The sequence below is a fragment of the Mesoplodon densirostris genome, chromosome 14, assembly GCF_025265405.1.
Source record: "Mesoplodon densirostris isolate mMesDen1 chromosome 14, mMesDen1 primary haplotype, whole genome shotgun sequence".
Taxonomy (NCBI): domain Eukaryota; kingdom Metazoa; phylum Chordata; class Mammalia; order Artiodactyla; family Ziphiidae; genus Mesoplodon; species Mesoplodon densirostris.
The window spans coordinates 63,141,898-63,162,132 of NC_082674.1; the positions used below are offsets into that span (position 1 = coordinate 63,141,898).

The 20,235-nt window shown below is 37.3% G+C and overlaps 1 protein-coding gene across 8 annotated transcripts in view; it reads left to right on the forward strand.

Annotated features, from left to right (window-relative positions):
• Window positions 1–20,235, forward strand: part of ALMS1 (ALMS1 centrosome and basal body associated protein) — a 245,357-nt gene that overhangs the window by 104,767 nt on the left and 120,355 nt on the right. For all 8 annotated transcript variants that reach the window (XM_060117005.1, XM_060117009.1, XM_060117006.1 and 5 more), the window contains one exon: window positions 12,821–14,664. In XM_060117005.1, the coding sequence (XP_059972988.1) occupies window positions 12,821–14,664 (1,844 nt within the window). The remainder of the gene's footprint in view (window positions 1–12,820; window positions 14,665–20,235) is intronic.

Consider the following 20,235-nt stretch of genomic DNA (forward strand, 5'->3'; position numbering starts at 1 on the left):
TAGTGCAGGAACTTCCCTTTGCTTTACTCAACTAAAAGCTTTCCTAAGGCTGAGGCAGCTTCCCTGCCAGTGTTTGACAAAAGCATTTAATGGCCAAAGCATCGGCTGCAGCAGTCTGGGTCTAGGGATAACAGTCAGGATAAACAGTAGGCACACTGAAAAGCTTGGGAAGGAAGCAGTTGAGAAAGGAGATACATGGGGAATAGGACTTTTTAAAGGTCCTGCTTATACTGGGGAATTTAGGAGGCCATGTGCATGCCCAGAGCTCGACTCATTCTCAGCAAAGGCCTAAGAAGACCTTAAGCTTTCACCTCTGGCCGACCTTTCAGGCTTTGCATTGCATAAGCTGTAAGTGAAGGTTGAAGGACCTGGCTAACTAAGTGTTGGAATGCTTCAACATAGAGAAAATCAGAACAGATTGGGAGAGGTTGTTTTCTGTTTTCTTTTTCTTTTTTGGCTGCAGGTGTTTAAGGAAACTGTCAAAATAATAGCTGACAGTTAAGCTAAGAGAACACAGACTTCAGTGCCACACACAACAAAGAATACAAACTTTTTACAAAAGTAGTTCAGAAAAGTATCAAAGAGACAAACAATAACCCACAACAAGCAGCAACACCAAACTCCAGGTAGAGGGGAGAATCTAGTATCCAGAGTTTCCAGACTATTTGATATGTCCAGTTTTCAACAAATTATGAAACACTTAAAGAAACAAGATATGGCTCTTGTCAGGAGGAGAAATACAGTTTACAGTAACACTACACAGGGATTAAGTCACATATAACTTATATTCAGTTCTCCATTTCTTTTTTTTTTTTTTTTTTTTTTTTTTTGTGGTACGCGGGTCTCTCACTGTTGTGGCCTCTCCCATTGCGGAGCACAGGCTCTGGACGCGCAGGCTCAGAGGCCACGGCTCACGGGCCCAGCCGCTCTGCGGCATGTGGGATCTTCCCGGACTGGGGCACGAACCGGTGTCCCTTGCATCGGCAGGCGGACTCTCAACCACTGCGCCACCAGGGAAGCCCCTCAGTTCTCCATTTCTGTGATATTTTTTCCCCATATGTGGATTCAACCAACCACAAACCACGATGTACTGTAGTATTTACTATTTCAAAATATCCACATACAAGTGGACCCTCACAGTTCAAATCCAAGTTGTTCAAAGGTCAACTGTAATTAATAAAAACTGTCCGTGAGGAAGCCCAGGAATTATAAGAAAAAGATTTTCGATCAACTGTCTTAAATGTGCTCAAAGAGCTAAAGAAAGCTATGGTCAACAATCTAAAGAAAACCAAGAAAAGGATGTGTCACCAAATAGAGATGTCAAAAAAGGGATAGCAGTTAGAAAAAGGATCCAAATTCAAATTCTGGAGCTGAAAGTACAATAACTGAAATGAAAAGTCCAACTAGAAGGGCACATTTGAGCAGGTCAAACAAAGAATCAGTGAACTTGAAAGTAGGTCAGTTGAGATTACCAAGTTTGAAAGCCCAGAAGGAGAAAAGAATGAAGAAAAATTAACAGAGCCATGAGGTACCACCAGCATACCAACATGTGTATAATGGAAGTCCTAGGGTGAGAGAAAAGAGAAATGGACAGAAATAATACTTGATGACGTAATTATTGAAAACTTGGTCCAAATTTGATGGAAAACATGCATATATACATCCAAGAAGCTTAATGAACTTCAAGCAGGAAAAACTGAAAGAGTTTCACACTGAGACACATTACAGTTGGTCCTTGAACAATGCAGAGGTTAGGGACTCCGACCCCCCCACCCCCAACCCTCACCAGTACAGCTGAAAATTCACATGTAACTTTACAGTCATCCCTCCATATCCATGGTTCTGAATCCTCTGATTTAACCAACTGCAGGTCATTTAGTGCTGTAGTACATATTTATTGAAAAACATCCATATATGAGTGGACCTGCATAGTTCAAGACTCGTGTTGTTCAGGGGTCAAGTGAATAGTCAAATTGTTGAAAACCAAAGACAGGAAATCTTGAAAGCAGCAATAGAGAAGCAACTCATCACTTACAAGGGATCTTCAATAAGATTAGCAGTGAACTTCTCTTTAGAAACCTAAGAGGACTAAAGGAAGTGGGATGATACATTTAAAGTGCTGAAGGAAAAAACTGCCAACCAAGAATTCTACATCTGGCAAAACTATCTTTAAAAATATATGAGAATTGGGGCCTCCCTGGTGGCGCAAGTGGTTAAGAGTCCGCCTGCCGATGCAGGGGATACGGGTTCGTGCCCCGGTCTGGGAGGATCCCATATGCCGCGGAGCGGCTGGGCCCGTGAGCCATGGCCGCTGGGCCTGCGCATCCGGAGCCTGTGCTCCGCAACGGGAGAGGCCACAACAGTGAGAGGCCCACATACCGCAAAAAGAAAAAAAATATATATATATATATGAGAATTTAAGACCAGATAAATGTTAACCTAGGAAGTTTGTCATGCAAAAAATGCTACAGGAAGTCGGTCATCCAGGGGAAATGAAAGGACTCTAGACAGCAACTCAAAGCCATGTGAAGAAATAAAGAACAGTGGTACCACTTCAAACCTACTAGGATAGCTGTATTTAAAAAATGGAAAATAAAAAGTCTTGGCAAGGGTATGGAAAAATTGGAACCCTTGTACATTGCTGGTGGGGGTGTAAAATAGTGCAGTCACTGTGGAAACCAGTTTTGCAGTTCCTCAATTAGTTAAACATAGAGTAACAAATAATAATAGTGTGGAATAATAATAATAATGACCCAGCAATTCCACTACTAGGTGTATACCCAAAAGAATTGAAAACAGGTGTTCAAACAAAAAATTTTACATAAGTTTTCATAATAGCACTGTTCACAAAAGCCAAAAGTTGGAAATAGCTAAATGTCCATCAATTAATGAATAGATAAAGAATGTGTGGTATATCCAATATAATGGAATATTATTCAGCCATAAATAGCAATGAATTTCTGGTACATGCTACAGTATAGGTGAACCTTGAAAGCATTATGCTGAGTGAAAGAATCCAGATATGAAAGGTCACATATTATTCCATTTATATGAAATATCCAGAATAGGTAAATTAACAGAAACAGAAAGCTTATTAATAGTTGGCAAATGTTGAGCAGAGAGGGGAGAAGGGGTAGCTGCTTAATGGATATGGGTTTCATTTTGGGTTGATAAAACTTTTGGAACTAGATAGAGGCGATGGTTATGTACTGGATAGAGGTGGTCTAAATGCTAACAAGTTATACGCATTAAAATGGTTACCTTCATGTTATGTGAATTTTACCTCTATAAAACATTTGCATATAAGTTGACTAATATGTTTTTATATTCTGTCTCTGATCTTTTGTGTATGTTGTGCTTGCTTTTACATTAAACATTGTTCTGAAAGAATGTATTTTACAGAGCTGTAAAATATCCACACGCATACAAAGTATTGTTGCTTAGACTTACTGTTGTTTTGAATATAAATAATGAAGTTCTCATCCCAGTAGGTTTAGGGTTGATTTTAAATGTATAGCAAGATTTTCAGGTTTTTCCAGAAAACATTTTAAAAGAAGACTTAGCATACTCATTGGTTCTAATGCAAGTAGAAATTGCTTTAACTGTTGTAGTTTTTTTTTTTTTTTAAGTTTTGACTTTGAGGTCCTAAAATATAAAATTATGAACAACTTAGAAAATTAATCCTGTCAAGTAATTCCGTGGTAGTTTATAGATTTTTCTGAAATTTTACTCTCAAGCTTATAATAACCCTTATTTATTTTTAAAACATTTGTTTCCATAAATTTATTGATTTTCAAGGGAGTTTTTAAAATAATTTTTATTTTTTAAAAGCTTTACTTAGTTATTAATTAATTAATTAATTAATTAATTAATTAATTTGTCTGCACCGTGTGGCTTGTGGGATCTCAGCTCCACGAGCAGGGATTGAACCAGGGCCCTCGGCAGTGAGAGCACGGAGCCCTAACCACTGGACTGTGAGGGTATTACCTCAAGGGAGTTTTGCATGAAATAGTAATCCATGTTTCATTTCTTTGTAGAGAGTAGATTTTTACTTTTAGTGCTAGATGACTGTGTATGTGTGGCTGTGTGTGTGTGTGCACATGTGCATGTGTGTGTTTAGTTTTGTTTTATGTGACAGGGAGGAACTATTATTTCCTTTCTGGTTTGTTACATGAGGTCTGTGACTTGTGATATTAAGCTGAGCAATGAGTGAATAATCTGACAAAACTGAAGTAGCTCTGTTAGGTGAAAATTTTAATTAAGAAATAGTCTGGAAATTCATAAAGGACATATCAGCTAAAAGTACTTTTGTAACAGCTTTATCTCACTACAATTTATATACAGTAACATTCACCCATTTAAAATATAAAATTCAATCATTTTTACTTTATTTACAGAATTGGCCAATAACTAAATTTTAGAACATTTTTACCATTCTACCCCTCCACCTCCATTCCCTTAGCCCTAGACAACCAATAATCTACTTTCTCTCCTTATGGATTTGCCTATTCTGGACGTTTCATATAAATGGAGTCATTTAATATGTGATCTTTTGTGACTGCCTTCTTTTTACTTAACATAGTATTTTCAAGATTCATCCATGTTGCATAGTAGCATGAATCAGTACTTCAGTACTTTTGATTGCCAAATAATATACCATTGTATAGATATACTGTATTTTATTTATCCATTCACCAGTTGATAGACATGTTCCACTTTTTGGCCATTGTGAATAGTGCTGCTATAAACATAAGTGTACAAGTTTTTGAGTGGACACGTTTTCCTATCTCTTGGCTATATATACTTAGAAGTGGAATTGCTAGGACATATAATAACTTTATGTTTAACATCTTAAGGAACTGCCAAACTGTTTTTCAAAAGTAACTGTACCATTTTACATTCCCACCAACAGTGTATGAGGGTTCTAGTTTCTCATACTAGAAAACCTTTTCAATGTCACTATTTTCTGCCTTTTTGATTACAGTTGTTATTCTGATGGGTATGAAGTGGTGTCTCATCTTGTTTTTAATTTATTTTCCTAATGATTAATGATACTGAGTGTCTTTTCATGTGGTTATTTGTCATTTATCTTCTTTGCAGAAACATCTCTATTCAGATCTTTTGCCCATTTTAAAATTTAATTGTCTTTTTACTGTTGAATTGTAAGAGTTCTTTGTATATTCTGAATATTAGGTTTTATCAGATATATTACTTGTACGTATTTTCTCTGATTCTTTTTCTTTTGTGTGTGTGTGTGTGTGTGTTACACGGGCCTCTCACTGTTGTGGCCTCTCCCATTGCGGAGCACAGGCTCCGGACACGCAGACTCAGCGGCTATGGCTCACGGGCCTAGCCGCTCCGTGTCATGTGGGATCTTCCTGGACCGGGGCACAAACCCGTGTCCCTTGCATTGGCAGGCAGACTCTCAACCACTGCGCCACCAGGGAAGCCCCTTCTCTGATTCTTTATACTGTCGTTTCACTTTCTTGATGCTGACCTTTGAAACACAAGTTTTTTATTTTTTTATAAATTTATTTATTTATTTATCTTTGGCTGCATTGGGTCTTCATTGCTGCACGCGGGCTTTCTCTAGTTGTGGCAGACGGGGGCTACTCTTCATTGCAGTGTGCGGGCTTCTCATTGCAATGGCTTCTCTTGTCCTGGAGCACTGTCTCTAGATGCACAGACTTCAGTAGTTGTGGCACGCAGGCTCAGTAGTTGTGGCTCATGGGCCTTAGAGCTCAGGCTCAGTAGTTGTGGCACATGGGCTTAGTTACTCCACGGCATGTGGAATCTTCCAGGACCAGGGCTTGAACCCGTGTCCCCTACATTGGCAGGCGGATTCTTAACCACTGCGCCACCAGGGAAGTCCCACAGTTTTTTATTTTGACAAAGTCCGAATTATACTTCTCTTTTATTGCTTGTGCTTTTGGTGTCATATTAAGAAATCATGGCATAACCCAGAGTCACAAAAATTCATCATTATCTTCAAAGAGATTTAGTTTTAGTTCTTATATCTAGGTCTGTGATCCTCTTTGAGGCAATTTTAAATTATTTTCTTTTTGTTTTTAAAAATTGTGCTAAAATAATACATAACAAAATTTATCATCTTAACCATTTTTAACTCTGAAGTTGAATGGTGTTAACTGTATTAACATGGTTGTCAACCAATCTTCAGGACTCTTTTTCTTATAAAACTGAAACTCTATATCCATTAAACCACAATCTCCTATCCCCCCTCTTCTCCAACCCGTGGCAACCACCATTCTAATTTGTCTCTGAATTTGACTCCTTTAGATAGCTCCATAAAAGTGGAATCATACATTTTTTTTCTTTTTGTGACCGACTTATTTTGCTTAAATTGCGTCCTCAAAGTTCATCCATGTTGTAGCATGTGTCAGAGTTTCCTTCCTTTTTAAGGCTGAATAATATTCCATTGTATGTATGTACCACATTTGTTTATCCATTCATCCATCAGCGGCCACTTGAGTAACTTCCACCTTTTGGCTCTTCTGAATAGTGCTGCTGTGAATATGAGCATATAAATGTATCTCCTTGAGACCCTGCTTTTAAATTCTTTTGGTATAGACCCAGAAGTGGAATTGCTAGATCATATGGTCATTCTATTTTTATGTTTTTGTGGAACTGCCATACAGTTTTCGATAGCAGCCATACCATTTTACATTACCATCAATAGTGCATAAGGATTTAATTTTTTTCACCTTCTCACCAACACTTAATACTTTCTGTGTGTTTTGTTTTTTTCTGTGTGTGTGTGTTTTTTTTATAATGGCCATGTCAGGTATGAAGTGGCAACTTATTGTGCTTTTCATTTGCATTTTGCTGATGATTATTGATTTGAACAACTTTTCATGGTCTTGTTGACCAGGTGTATATCTTCTTTGGAGAAATGTCTATTCAAGACCTCTACCCATTTTTGAATTGGGTTTTTTTTTGTTTGAGTTGTAAGAATTCTTTATATATTCTAGATATTAACCCTTTATCAGATATATGATTTGCAGATACTTTCCCCCATTCTGTAGGTTGCCTTTTAGCTCTCTTGATTGTATATTTTGATACAGAGTTTTAAGTTTTGATGTCTAATTTATATATTATTACTTTTTTAAATTTATTTTTTTATTTTCCAGTTTTTATTTTTCCTACTGAAGTGAATCAAAAGAGTTAATCTGAGTTCTGGTGAAACCCTTTACCATTGAATGCTGTGATGGATTTAAACTCAAATTTGTAAATTTCCTTGTTAAAACTAAATTATATATGAAAGATTCAAATTGTACCTGTCTTTATTTTAATCTAGAGATCTTTAATATTTCAAATTTACTGAAAAATAACCAAACCAGAGCTTATGTAATTAAGATTTCTCTCTTTAAAAAAACAACAGAAGTATTAACATTAGTTTTCTTTGAGAAGGGTCTTTCACTGATTATATGCACCTGTATTTTTTTAAATTTGGTTTGTATTTTTTAAATTAATTTTTATTGGAGTATAGCTGCTTTACAATGTTGTGTTAGTTTCTTGTTGTACAGCAAAGTGAATCAGCTATATGTATATATATATCCACTCTTTTTTAGATTTCTGTCCCATTTAGGTAAGCACAGAGCATTGAGTAGAGTTCCCTGCGCTATACAGTAGGTTCTCGTTAGCTATCAATATTATACATAGTAGTGTTTTTATGTCAGTCCCAATCTCCTAGTTCATCCCACCTCCCCCTTCCCTCCTTGGTAACCATACGTTTGTTCTCTACATCTGTGACTCTATTTCTGCTTTGCAAATAAGTATTTTGAGTTTATTTTTGTGTATGGTGTTAGGGAGTGTTCTGATTCAATGCAATCCCTATCAAATTACCAAGGACATTTTTCACAGAATTAGAACAAAAAACTTTACACTTTTTATGGAAACACAAAAAACCCCAAATAGTGGAAGCAATCTTGAGAAAGAAGAACAGAGCTAGAGGACTTAGGCTCCCTGACTTCAGACTATACAACAAAGCTACAGTAATCAAAACAGTATGGTCCTGGCACAAAAACAGAAATATAGGTCATTGGAACTATTGATTTTCTAGAAAGTCCAGAAATAAACCCATGCAGTTATGGCCACCTAATCTATGACAAAGGAGGCAGAAATATACGGTGGAGAAAAGACAGTCTCTTCAATAAGTCGTGCTGGGAAAACTGGAGAACTACATGTATATATTTTTATTTTTGTTGCCTGTCCCCTTAGAGGCATTTTTTAATATATGGAGTGCAAATTCATTCTTTTACACATGGATATTTAGTTGTCCCAGCAATGTTTGCTGAAAAGACTATTCTTTCCCTATGAATTTTCTTGGGCTTTTTGTCAATTCATCATAAATGTTAGTGTCTATTTCTGGACTGTCAGTTCTATTCTGTTGATCTATATATCTGTTCCTGTGCCAGTACCACCCTGTTTTGATTACTGTAGCTGTGTGATAAGTTTTGAAATCAGAACTTGAGTCCTCCAGCTTTGTTCATCATTTTCCAGATTGGTTTGGCTACAGTGGGTCCCTTGAATTTCTGTATGAACTTTGGGATCTGCTTGTCAATTTTTTTTTTTTTTTTGCTGTACGCGGGCCTCTCACTGCTGTGGCCTCTCCCGTTGCGGAGCACAGGCTCCGGACACACAGGCCCCGCGGCCATGGCTCGCGGGCCCAGCCGCTCCGCGGCATGTGGGATCCTCCGGGATCGGGGCACGAACCCGTGTCCCCTGCATCGGCAGGCGGACTCTCAACCACTGCGCCACCAGGGAGGCCCTGCTTGTCAATTTTTGCAAAGAAAAAAAGCCAGTTGGCATTTTGTTAGGAATTGCCTTGAATCTGTACATCAATATGGGAATATTGCCATCTTAACAATATTAAGTCTTCCAATCCATTGGGCCAGTTTTCCATTTATTCTGATCTTCTATAATTTCTTTCAATAATGTTTTGTGGTGTACTAGTTTTATTTATTTATTTATTTTGATAAATATATTCTTAAGTATTTTATTCTTTTTTATGCTGTTGTGAATGGAATTGTTCTATTTCATTTTTGGATTGTTCACTGTGTATGGACATGCAATTGATTTTTGTCTGTTGAGCTCACATCCTAAACTTCAATGAACTTGCTTATTCGTCTTAGTTGGTTTTTGTATGATTTCCTTCCTGTTTTCTGTGTAGAAGATCATGTCATCTGCAAATAGAGATACTCCTTCCTCTCCTTCCTGGATTTCTTTAAATTGCTTTCTAGATTGCCCTGGCTAGAACCTCCAGATGATAAGAGGAAGTATGGACATACTTGTGTTGGCTTTATCCTAAGGAAAGAGCATCTGCTCTTTCAATATTCAGTATAATGTTAGCTGTGCATCTTTTGTAAATGCCATTCATCTGTTTGGGGAAGTCCCTTTCACTTATAGTTTACTGAATGATTTTATCATTAAAGAGTGTTGGATTTTGTTGAGGTAAGTAGTAGCTTTTAACATGTGATACATTGTTGGGATATAAGATAAGTTTTTACGGCTTATCTGGAAAAGGTTATATGAAAATACTAAAATTTATTTGCCAAATACCAAAGCTATAAGAATTTTTTAAATGGAAAAGTTATTTGAAAGCTGTTTATAATTATTATAAAGCTTGAAAGAGATGATGGAAGGCTGTAGGGTTTGGAGTGTTCCAAAGAATTGTAAGATACGGATTATTGGAAAGGAGGAAGAAATGCCTTTTGGGATGAATATAAATCTAATCATGCCCTGTTTTAAGAGGCTGGACTAAGTTTATGATTCTTAGTCATTGGAGTATTTATTTCCAATTGTAATATTTATTTCCCAGTGATATGTCAGGCAGTGTCAGGGTAATAAGAAGCCCTGGAATAAATATCACATTTTAAAAGGGTTTTTTGTCCAATGGTGTTTTAATTAGTTTGTTGGCTTTTTAAAAATTTAAACATTTTACTTTGAAGTAATTGTAGATTCTCATAAAGTAGTAAGAAATAATATAGAAAGATTGTTTTTCCCCTTTACCTAGTTTCCAACAATGACATCTTGCAAATCTGTAACAATATATCACAACCAGGATAATGACATTGATACAGTCAGGCTACTTAATGTTTACACCACCGCAAGGGTCCCTTATGTTGCCCTGTAATAGCTACATCCACTTCTCTCTTATTCCCATTCCTTTCTTAACCCCTGGCAACCATTAATCTAGTTTCTATTTCTATAATTTTGTCATTTTAAGACTCATATTGGTGAAATCATACAGTGTGCAGTCATTTAGTATTGACTTTTTTTCACTCAGCATAATTCTCTGCAGAATATTCAGTATCAACAGTCTGTTCATTTTTACTGATGTGTAGTATTCCATGGTATGGATGTACTATAATTTGTTTAAATATGTACCTGTTGAATGACAACTTGGTAGTTTTCTAGTTGTTCACTATTACAAATAAAGCTGCTATAGACATTCCTCTGCAGGTTTTTGATGAACATAGGTCTTTATTACTATTGCTGGGTCATATGGTAATTGTATGTTTTAAATTTTTGAGAACTTCCACACCATTTGTACCATTTGGCATTTGTACCATTTTACATTCTCACTGGTAATGTGTGAGTGATCTCATTACTCCACAGCCACACCAGCATTTGATGTTGTCTTTATTTTTTTTTAATTTATTCTATTTTTATTATTTATGTTTTGGCTGCGTTGAGTCTTCGTTGCTGCACAGGCTTTCTCTAGTTGCAGCGAGCAGGGGCTACTCTTTGAGGTGGTGCGTGGGCTTCTCATTGTGGTGGCTTCTCTTGTTGCAGAGTGTGGGCTCTAGGCTTATGGGCTCTAGAGCGCAGGCTCAGTAGTTGTGGCTCATCGGCTCTAGAGCGCAGGCTCAGTAGTTGTGGCTCACAGGCTCTAGAGCACAGGCTCAGTAGTTGTGGTGCACGGGCTTAGTTGCTCCACGGCATGTGGGATCTTCCCAGACCAGGGCTGGAACCCGTGTCCCCTGCATTGGCAGGCGGATTCTTAATCACTGCGCCACCAGGGAAGTCCTGTCATTATTTTTTATTTTAGCCATTCTCTGATAGGTGTGTTGTGATATTTCATTGTGGTTTTAATTTCCATTTCCTTAATGATTAATGGTGTTGCACATCTTTTCATGCCCTTATTTCCCATCTCTGTCCTGTTCAGTGAAATGTATATGTTTTTGCCCCTTTTGGGGGACTGGATTGTTTAAAAAAATTTTTTTTTACTCCTCAATTTTGAGAGTTCTTTGTAAGTTTTTTATTGGATATGAAATTTGCAAATCTTTTCTTCCAGTCTGCAGCTGGGAGAGAGAGAGGCACCTCATTACTGCTAAGTGGGAATGAAAGCTGTCTCCCCATGTCGTCTCTACTGACATCACAGGGAGGGGCAGCTCATTACTAGCCATCAGGGGTGAAAATAGTTCTGGGATCTTGCTTCACCATCTCTAATTCCACATTGGCCTGGATGTTGGGGTTCGTTATTAGAGTTTTGAAAGGATAGATCTCAAGCTCCTCACTTGGCTTTTGCTGGTGTGAGTGTGGGTGAGGCCACAGTGTTTTTCTGTGATATTTGGCTGGAAGAGAGCGGTTATTGTCTAAAAGTTTTGTGTCTTGCTAAACTTTACCTTTGCTTGTTTTTAAGCTAATGAGAGCAGGTTTTTGTTAGAGCTTTTGTGCTCTTTGTGCTCTTCTGTGCTCTTTGTACATGGGTCGCTGTCTTCACCTCCAAGTCTGGGATATTTGAAGTAAAAAGAAAACCCAGGGATCTCACTACCTTGTTACTCCTCAGGTCCCAAGGTCCCTAGCCAGTTTGCCTTTTTCTCTACACCTTTCAGATTCTTTTTAAGTTTGTTGTGTATATAATATCCAGGATTTTTAGTTGTGCTTAGCAGGAGGAATAGGGAAAAGTACATCTCCTCCATTATGTGAGAAATAGCACCATAATTTAAAATATTTTTATATGAAATCAAATGTGGCACTAAAATTAAATAGAATGCCAGGTTATAACTTTATAGGTAAAACACAGAAATCTCAAAGAAATGTTATATTTATCTTTAGGCACTGATCCTATACCCCAGAAAGAGGTACTAGTTCTTTTTCCTATTGTTAATGGTAAATATTAGGTTGTAGGCCAAGCTTCTGTAACAAAGAGACTCAAATACAATGGCTCAAATAAGGTAGAACTGTATTTTTCTCTCATATCCAGGGTAGGAAAGAAAACTCTGCTTCTTGAGGTCTTCTGAGGAACCAAACTGGGTGGGCAGCTGAGCCATCCTTACATTTGGCTTCCTAAGGTTGTTCTAGACATCACCATTTTCAGTTGGCAAAGGTAATGGTGATGGTAATGACGGTTGTGGTAGGGAAACATAGAGGTCAGGAACTTGATTTTTTTAAGGACAGGAACCAGAAGTTGTACTTACTGCTTTTGCTCACATCCCATTGGCCTACACCTAGTCACATGGTCACATCTGGCTGCAGAAGAAACTGGAAATGTCTCTGCTGGTAGTCATGTGACCAGCAGAAGTTGGGGTAAGGGACCTCTGTTACTAAAACAAAAAAGGTGAGTCTTTGCTTTTGTTACTTCAGTGAAAATTTTTAGAAGAAATTAACTGTGTGGTCTTATTTATCATGAGCCATCTTATTCTATATTTAGCTGTCTTTTTCTTGTTGTGTTCTTACCTGTTTCATTATAAAAGATCAACATTACCTTCATGGTCAGATCTAATCCTAGATAGGAATCTAATTTTTATATAACTATTTGGACTACGTCAAGTAAGAATTTGTTTATATCTTCTAGGGTTTACAGAGTCCACAGGGAATAGGATGCAAGCCAGAAGCTGTATGTAGTCACATTATTATTGAGAGCCATGAAAAAGGATGTTTCAGGACTCTAACAGTTGAACGGCCACAATTGGACAGCCACCCTTGTGTTTTCAGATCTGCTGAACCCTCAGAAATGATCAGAGGACCACGGAGCCCATCATCATGGACAACCAGGCACATCAACCTTGCCAAGTCACTGGACCAGAACAACTCCCATTTCAAAGTTTGGAATTCATTGCAGTTACAAAGTCATTCCCCATTTCAAAACTTTGTAGGTGATGACTTGAAAATTAGCAAGGGTCTTCGAATGCCATTCCGTGAAAAGTTGGACCCTTGGCTGTCAGAATTAGTAGAACCTGCTTGTATGTCACCTGAAGAAATGGATTGTCAGTCTTCATCACAAATGCTGCCCCCAGAACCCATGAAAAAGTTTACTACCTCCATCACTTTCTCATCTCACCGACATTCTAAATGCTTTTCAGATTCCTCTTTTCTTAAGGTTGGTGTTCCTGAAGGTAGCCAGTGTACTGGAGCATCTGTGGGGCTAGTTAATTCTCATATCACTGAAGAGCAAGATCCTCCTAGAGATCTAAAAGAGAAAATCTCTTCCCCTTCATCATTTAAAATCATTAGTCAGTCACCAGATAAAGTTGTGACTATTTTAGCAGAAAATAGTAGGCAAAGCCAAAAATTATCTGTTGAACATTCTCACCAAGAAGAAAAACCCTTAGAAAGATCAGATTTTAAAGGCAGTCATTCTAAGCCCAGTACCAGTGCAAATGATAGCAATTTCAAGGAAGTTCATTTTTCTGATAACGATGCTCTCATTAGCATGGGCAGACCAAGTTCCACACTAGGAGTAAAAGAGAAGAATGTAACTATAACTCCAGATCTTCCTTCGAACATTTTTCTTGAACAAGAGCTCTTTGAACAAAGCAAAGCCTCACATGCAGATCACCGTGTGAGAAAACACAATTCTCCCCCTCCTCAACATCAGGATTATGTAGCTGCAAATCTCCCTTGTCGTATTTTTCTTGAAAAACGAGAACTCTTTAAACAAAGCAAGACCCAACATAAAGAAAATCTGTTGAGAGAAAACCACTCTCCCCTTCCTCAAAGTCAGGATTATATAGCTTCAGACCTTCCTTCTCCCATTTTTCTTGAACAACGTCAGCTCTTTGAACAAAGCAAAGCCCCAGATGTAGATCACCACATGGGAAAACACCATTCTCCCTTTCCTCAAGGTCAGGATTGTATAGTAGAAAAGAATAATGAACATAAGCCTAAATTACACATTTCTGATATGATAAATGTTGAAGCCGAATTCAGTGATGTGGCGTCCCCATCAGCCCCAAATCAATGTACAGTAGTAACATCTGCATCTACTCCACCTTCAAATAGAAAAGCACTTTCTTGTGTTCGTATAACTCTTTGTCCCAAGACTCCTTCCAAGTTGGGTAGTGGAACCTTAGATAAAAGATTTCATTCATTGGATCCTGCCTCTAAAACAAGGATGAATAGTGAGTTTAACTCTGACCTACAGACTATATCTTCAGAATCATTGGAACCAACCTCCAAATTATTGACCAGTAAACCTGTAGCACAGGATCAAGAATCTTTAGGTTTTCTAGGACCTAAATCTTCACCGGACTTCCAAGTCATACAGTCTCCTCTTCCAGATAGTAATATTATTTCTCAGGACCTGAAAACCATACCTTTTCAGAATAGCCAGATAGTAACCTCCAGGCAAACACAAGTGAACATTTCAGATTTGGAAGGATATTCCAATCCAGAAGGGACTCCGGTATCTGCAGTTCGGTGAGTCTCATTGTGATTGCAAGCAAGCTGATGGAATTTATGATAAAGGGTTTAAAATACTTAAGCAAGTGTAAGTTCTTTGGGGAGAGGCAGTATGATTTCTCTTAGGGGAGATTGTATCTGCCTAAGCTAGAATTCTTTCAAGGAATGAACACCTAACTAAGAGAAAACACCTGAGAGTAATGTATTTACACTCTCAAAGAGCTTTTGGAAAATGACTTGACATCAAGTATTTTAAAACACTGAATTACTCTAAGAAGAATCTTTGATCATTGAGTGGTACAATTTACTAATTCCTTATTTATTACATTGGAAATATGCTGAAGACCAGGCTTTGCTTCCTCTCCCACTCTCTCTTTGTTTCCATTTCATGATTCCCCTCAAATATTTAGTACTTAGAATGAAAAAAAGTGAAATTTCCTGGCAGACATCACTTCAGCCAAGTTGTCAAGGTTAACATCACCAGTAATGCACGTCAACCTAATGTGGTCCCTGATGTGATGCCTTATTACTTCACAATGATTGTAGGAATGGAAACCCAACTCAGGGATAAATGCATTAGATTTATACTGTTCAGATTGATTTTAAGGCTGTCATTGATTCAGTTTTACATTAATGGGTCTTTTACCATATGGCTAAACGAATTACCGTCTGTGTTTAATGTTTCCACCTTATAGTTGAGAAGGTAGTATTTCATAGTGGAGAGCACTGGCCTTACAAAGAGGGAAAAGACGTTTAATCCACATCCGCATGTGGTAGTCATTGCAGTGAGGGACTTAAATATGTTATCTCATTTAATACTTGTGATGACCCTATGAGGTAGGTGGTGGTATCCTTATTTGCCCTCTGGGAAACTGAGACACTGACATTGCTACCTTTTCAGCAAACCTCATTGTCTCAAATAATGCAGTCTGTTCAGTCTAAGCAAGAGCTTGTTCACCACGTGGTACTGTCTCTCCCAAATCCTAAACCCTACTTAAACTATTCTATCAACTGTCCTCTTGGACAAGTCATTTAATATCTTTGGCACTCATATATGGATGATTGATGGAAGGAAAGGGTTGGAAAGCTTAAACGTCCATTACAGCTTAAAAAATTAGTGGTTGAGAATTGGATTGGGGCAGGAAAAAACAAGGTCAGTCTCTGATTTCAATACTATTATAAATAGTAGAGTGTTATAGAGATCAGTACTGTGTGTGAAAAATGTTTAGAAATTAAAAGATTGACAAGTTTACATACAATACTTAAACTCTTCTAAGTGATAAAATGCCAAGTTATTGGAGCTGAATTCCTTGAATGAGAAGAAAATTATAGATGATTTTAAATATGAACTAATAATAATGCTGTTTGTTCAGAATGTACTAAATGCCAGGCATTGTAGTCAATGTGTATATCATTTTATACTTAGTATAATCATCCAGAGGTAGATATTATTACCTCAATTTTATAGATTTTAAAAACCTAATACTTAGAGAAATTAAATGTTTTGTCCAAGATCACATGGCCATTAAGTGTTGGAGGTGGCATTTGAACCTAGGTTTGTCTGACTCCAGAGTCCGTAAATAATTCAAACTGTATATACGTATACACACTTATCTATGTGTGTGTGTATGTGTGCATATATATATATGCATAAAACATTTATATATGTATTAAACTTTTTTATTTTGAGATAATTTTAGACTTAGAGAGGAGCTGCAAAAAATAGTAGAGTTCCTGTGTTATTTATTGCAGTGTCCCTATTACCCTGAAATGTAGCAGCTCAAAACAATAAATATCCCAAAGTTTCTGTGGGTCAGAGATCTAGGCATGGCTTAGCTGGGTGCTTCTGGCTTAGGGTCTCTCACAAGTTTGCAAACAAGGTATTGACTACAGCTGTGGTCCCATCTCAAGGCTTGACTAAGAGAATGTCCTTCCAAGCTCACTCACGCAGTTATTGGCCAGAAATAATCAGTTTCTTCTTTCCATATGGCAGCTATGACAGCAAAGCTTTTCTCAGAGTGAGCAACTGAGACTGCAGGAGAAGGTGCTGAAGACAAAACCCACCGTCATTACTTTGTAACCTAGCCTTGGAAGTGAATCTCACCACATCTGCCACATTCTACTAGAAAGAAATGAATCACTATTTCCAGCCAACCCTCAAGGGTTAGGGATTACACAAGTGCATGAATACCAGGAGGCAGAGATCATTGGGGGGATTTTTTTTTTTTTTTTTTGGCCACGCCGTGTGGCATGAGGGATGGGATCTTAGTTCCCCGACCAGGGATCGAACCCTTGCCCCCTGCATTGGGAGCGTGGAATCTTAACCACTGGACCACCAGGGAAGTCCCATTGGGGGCATATTTTAGAGGTTGCCAATATACCCTTTGCTAAAGCTTCCCCTTATGTTAACATCTTACCCTAACATCATAACCATAAAACATTTACCAAAACTAAGAAATTCTCCTTCATATAAAATTATAATTAAATGTATAGACCAATTTGGATTTCACCTGGTTTTTCCACAAATGAACGTTTTTTGTTTCAGATCCATCCCATAATCTCACCTTGCATGTAGTTGTGTCCTTAATCTCCTCCAATCTGTGTCAGTTTCTCAGACTTTCCTTGTTTTTCATTAACCTTCACACTTTGAAGAGAATTAGTTATTTTGGAGAAAGTCTTTTCCATTTGGCTTTGTCTGATGTTGTCTCAAGATTAGATTGAGGTTATACGCTTTCAGTGCATTTCATCAGGGAGCACATTAAGTTGATACGCAAGACTAGTGATGTTAACCTTGATCACTTGGCTAAAGTAGTATCTACCAAGATTCTCCACTGTAAACTTAATGTTTTTCCTTTGTAGATATTAAATTTTTTTGATACTAAATATTTAAGGGAGATACTGATAGACTATGCAAATGTCCTGTTTCTGCTTAAACTTTGACCACTAATTTTAAGCATCCTTCAGTGGATCTTGCTTGTAGCAATTATTATTCCGGTATTCTAATGGAGTTTTCATATTTCCTTTATTCCTTCTACATTTATTAATTGGAATTCTTCTGTAAGCAAGAGCTGTTGTTCCTCCCCCATTTATTTATTCCTTTAGTTTTCCATGTACATTAGTATGAACTCAGGGGTATTTATTTCATTCTTTGGATTACAATCCAATACTACTCAAATTGTTTTAGTTTTAGCTATTGAGAACATTTTCATGTTGGCTCCTGTACCTTGCCAGAAACCTGAAATTAACTATTTCCCCAAAGAACCCTCTTTTTTTTTTTTTTTTTTTTGGAGAATAAGATTGTTTTTCCTAGCTTTATTAGATAAAATTGACATATAACATTTTTTAAGTTTAAGGTATACAGTGCTTTGATTTGATACACTTATATTGCAAAATAATTACCATCATGGCATTAGCTAACACCTCCATCATGTCACATAGTTATCATTACTGTTTTTGTATTAAGAAAATTTAATATCTACTCTCAACTTTCAACTATATAGTACATTATTGTTAACTGTCATCACAATGCTGTGCATAGATCCCCAGAACTTATTCATCTTCTAATTGGAAGTTTGTACCCTTTGACCAGTATCTCCCCATTTCCCCCACCCTCCAGCCCCTGGTAAACAGCATTCTACTCTGTTTCCACAAGTTTGGCTTTTTTAGGTTCCACATGTAAATGGTATCATACAGTATATCTCTTTCCCTGTCTGGTTTATTTCACTTAGCATGATGCCCTCAAGGTCCATCTATGTTGTTATTGTAAATGACAGGATTTCCTTCTCTCTAACAGCTGAATAATATCCCTTTGTGTATATATACACCATGTCTTTCATTTCATTTCATTTCATTTTATTGCGCCGGGTCTCAGTTGCAGCTCACAGGCTCCTTAGTTGTGGCATGCAAACTCTTAGTTGCGTCATGTATGTGGGATCTAGTTCCCTGAACAGGGATCGAACTCGGGCCCCTTGCATTGGGAGTGTGGAGTCTTAATGACTGCACCACCAGGGAAGTCCCTACACCATGTCTTCTTTATCCATTTATCCATTGATGGACACAAGATATGGTTGTTTCCATACCATGGCTATTGTAAATAATGCAACAAATATGGGAGTGCAGATACCTGTTTCCATTTCCTTTGGATGTATACCCAGAGATGAGATTGCTGGATTATATGGTAGTTCTATTTTAATTTTTTAAAGAACCTCCCTACTGTTTTCCATTGTGGCAGCACTAATTTACATTCCCACCAACAGTGCATAAGGGTTCTGTTTTTTCTACATCCCTATCAACACTTGTTTTTTGTTGTCTTTTTGATCATAGCCTTTTTGACAGGTGTGAGGTGATCTCATTATGGTTTTGATTTGCATTTCCCTGATACATAATGATGTTGAGCACCTTTTCATCTACCTGTTGTTCATTTGTATATCTTCTTTGGAAAAATGTCTATTCAGTTCTAGTTCCTTTGCCCATTTTTAAATCAGGTTGTTTTTTTGTTATTCAGTTTTATGAGTTCTTTATATATTTTGGATATTAATCGCTTATCAGATATATGGTTTGCAGATATTTTCTCCTCTTCTGTGGGTTACCTTTTCATTTTGTTGACTGCTTTGCTGTACAGAGAATTTGGGGTTTGATGGAGTCCTACTTACTGATTTTTGCTTTTGTAGCTTGTGCTTTTGGTGTCACATCCAAAAAAATCACTGGTGAGACCAATGTCAAGGAGTTTTTCCCTATGTTTTCTCCTAGGAGCTTATGGTTTCAGGTCTTATGTTTAAGTCTTTAACCCATTTCATATTAATTTGTGAGTGGTAAAAGTAGGAGTCCAATTTCATTTTTTTGGCATGTGGTTATCTAGTTTTCCCAACACCTCTTATTGCAGAGACTATCCTTCCCCTACTGAGTATTCTTGGCTCCCTTGTAAAATATTAGTTGACTCTATATGTGGGGGGTTATTTATGGGTTCTCTGTTCTGTTCCATTGATCTATGTATCAATTTTTGTGCCAGCACCATACTGTTTTGATCACTATAGCTTTGTAGTATAGTTTGAAATCAGGAAGTATGATGCCTCCATTTTGTTCTTTCTCAGAATTGCTCTGGCAATTCAGAGTCTTTTGTGGTTCCATATAAATTTTAGAATTGTTTTTCCTCTTGTTATGAAAAATGGCATTGGAATTTTGGTAGGGATTGCATTGACTCTGTCAATGGCTTTGAGTAGTATGGATGTTTAAACAATATTTATTCTTCTGGTTCATGAACACATTTCATGTGTCTTTCCATTTGTTTGCATCTTCCTCAGTTTCCTTCATCAAAGTCTTTTAGTTTTCAGTGAACAGATGTTTTAGCTCCTTGGTTAAATTTATTTCTAGGTGTTTATTGATTTGATGCTGTTGTGAATGGGATTGTTTTCTTTAGTTCTTTTCAGATATTTTGTTGTTAGTGTATAGAAACAACTGATTTTTGTATGTTGATTTTTGCATCCTGCAACTTTACTGAATTCATTGATTATTTCTAACAGTTTTTGGTGGAATCTTTAGGATTTTCTATTAGATATTAGATCATATCATGTACAAACAAAGACAACTTAC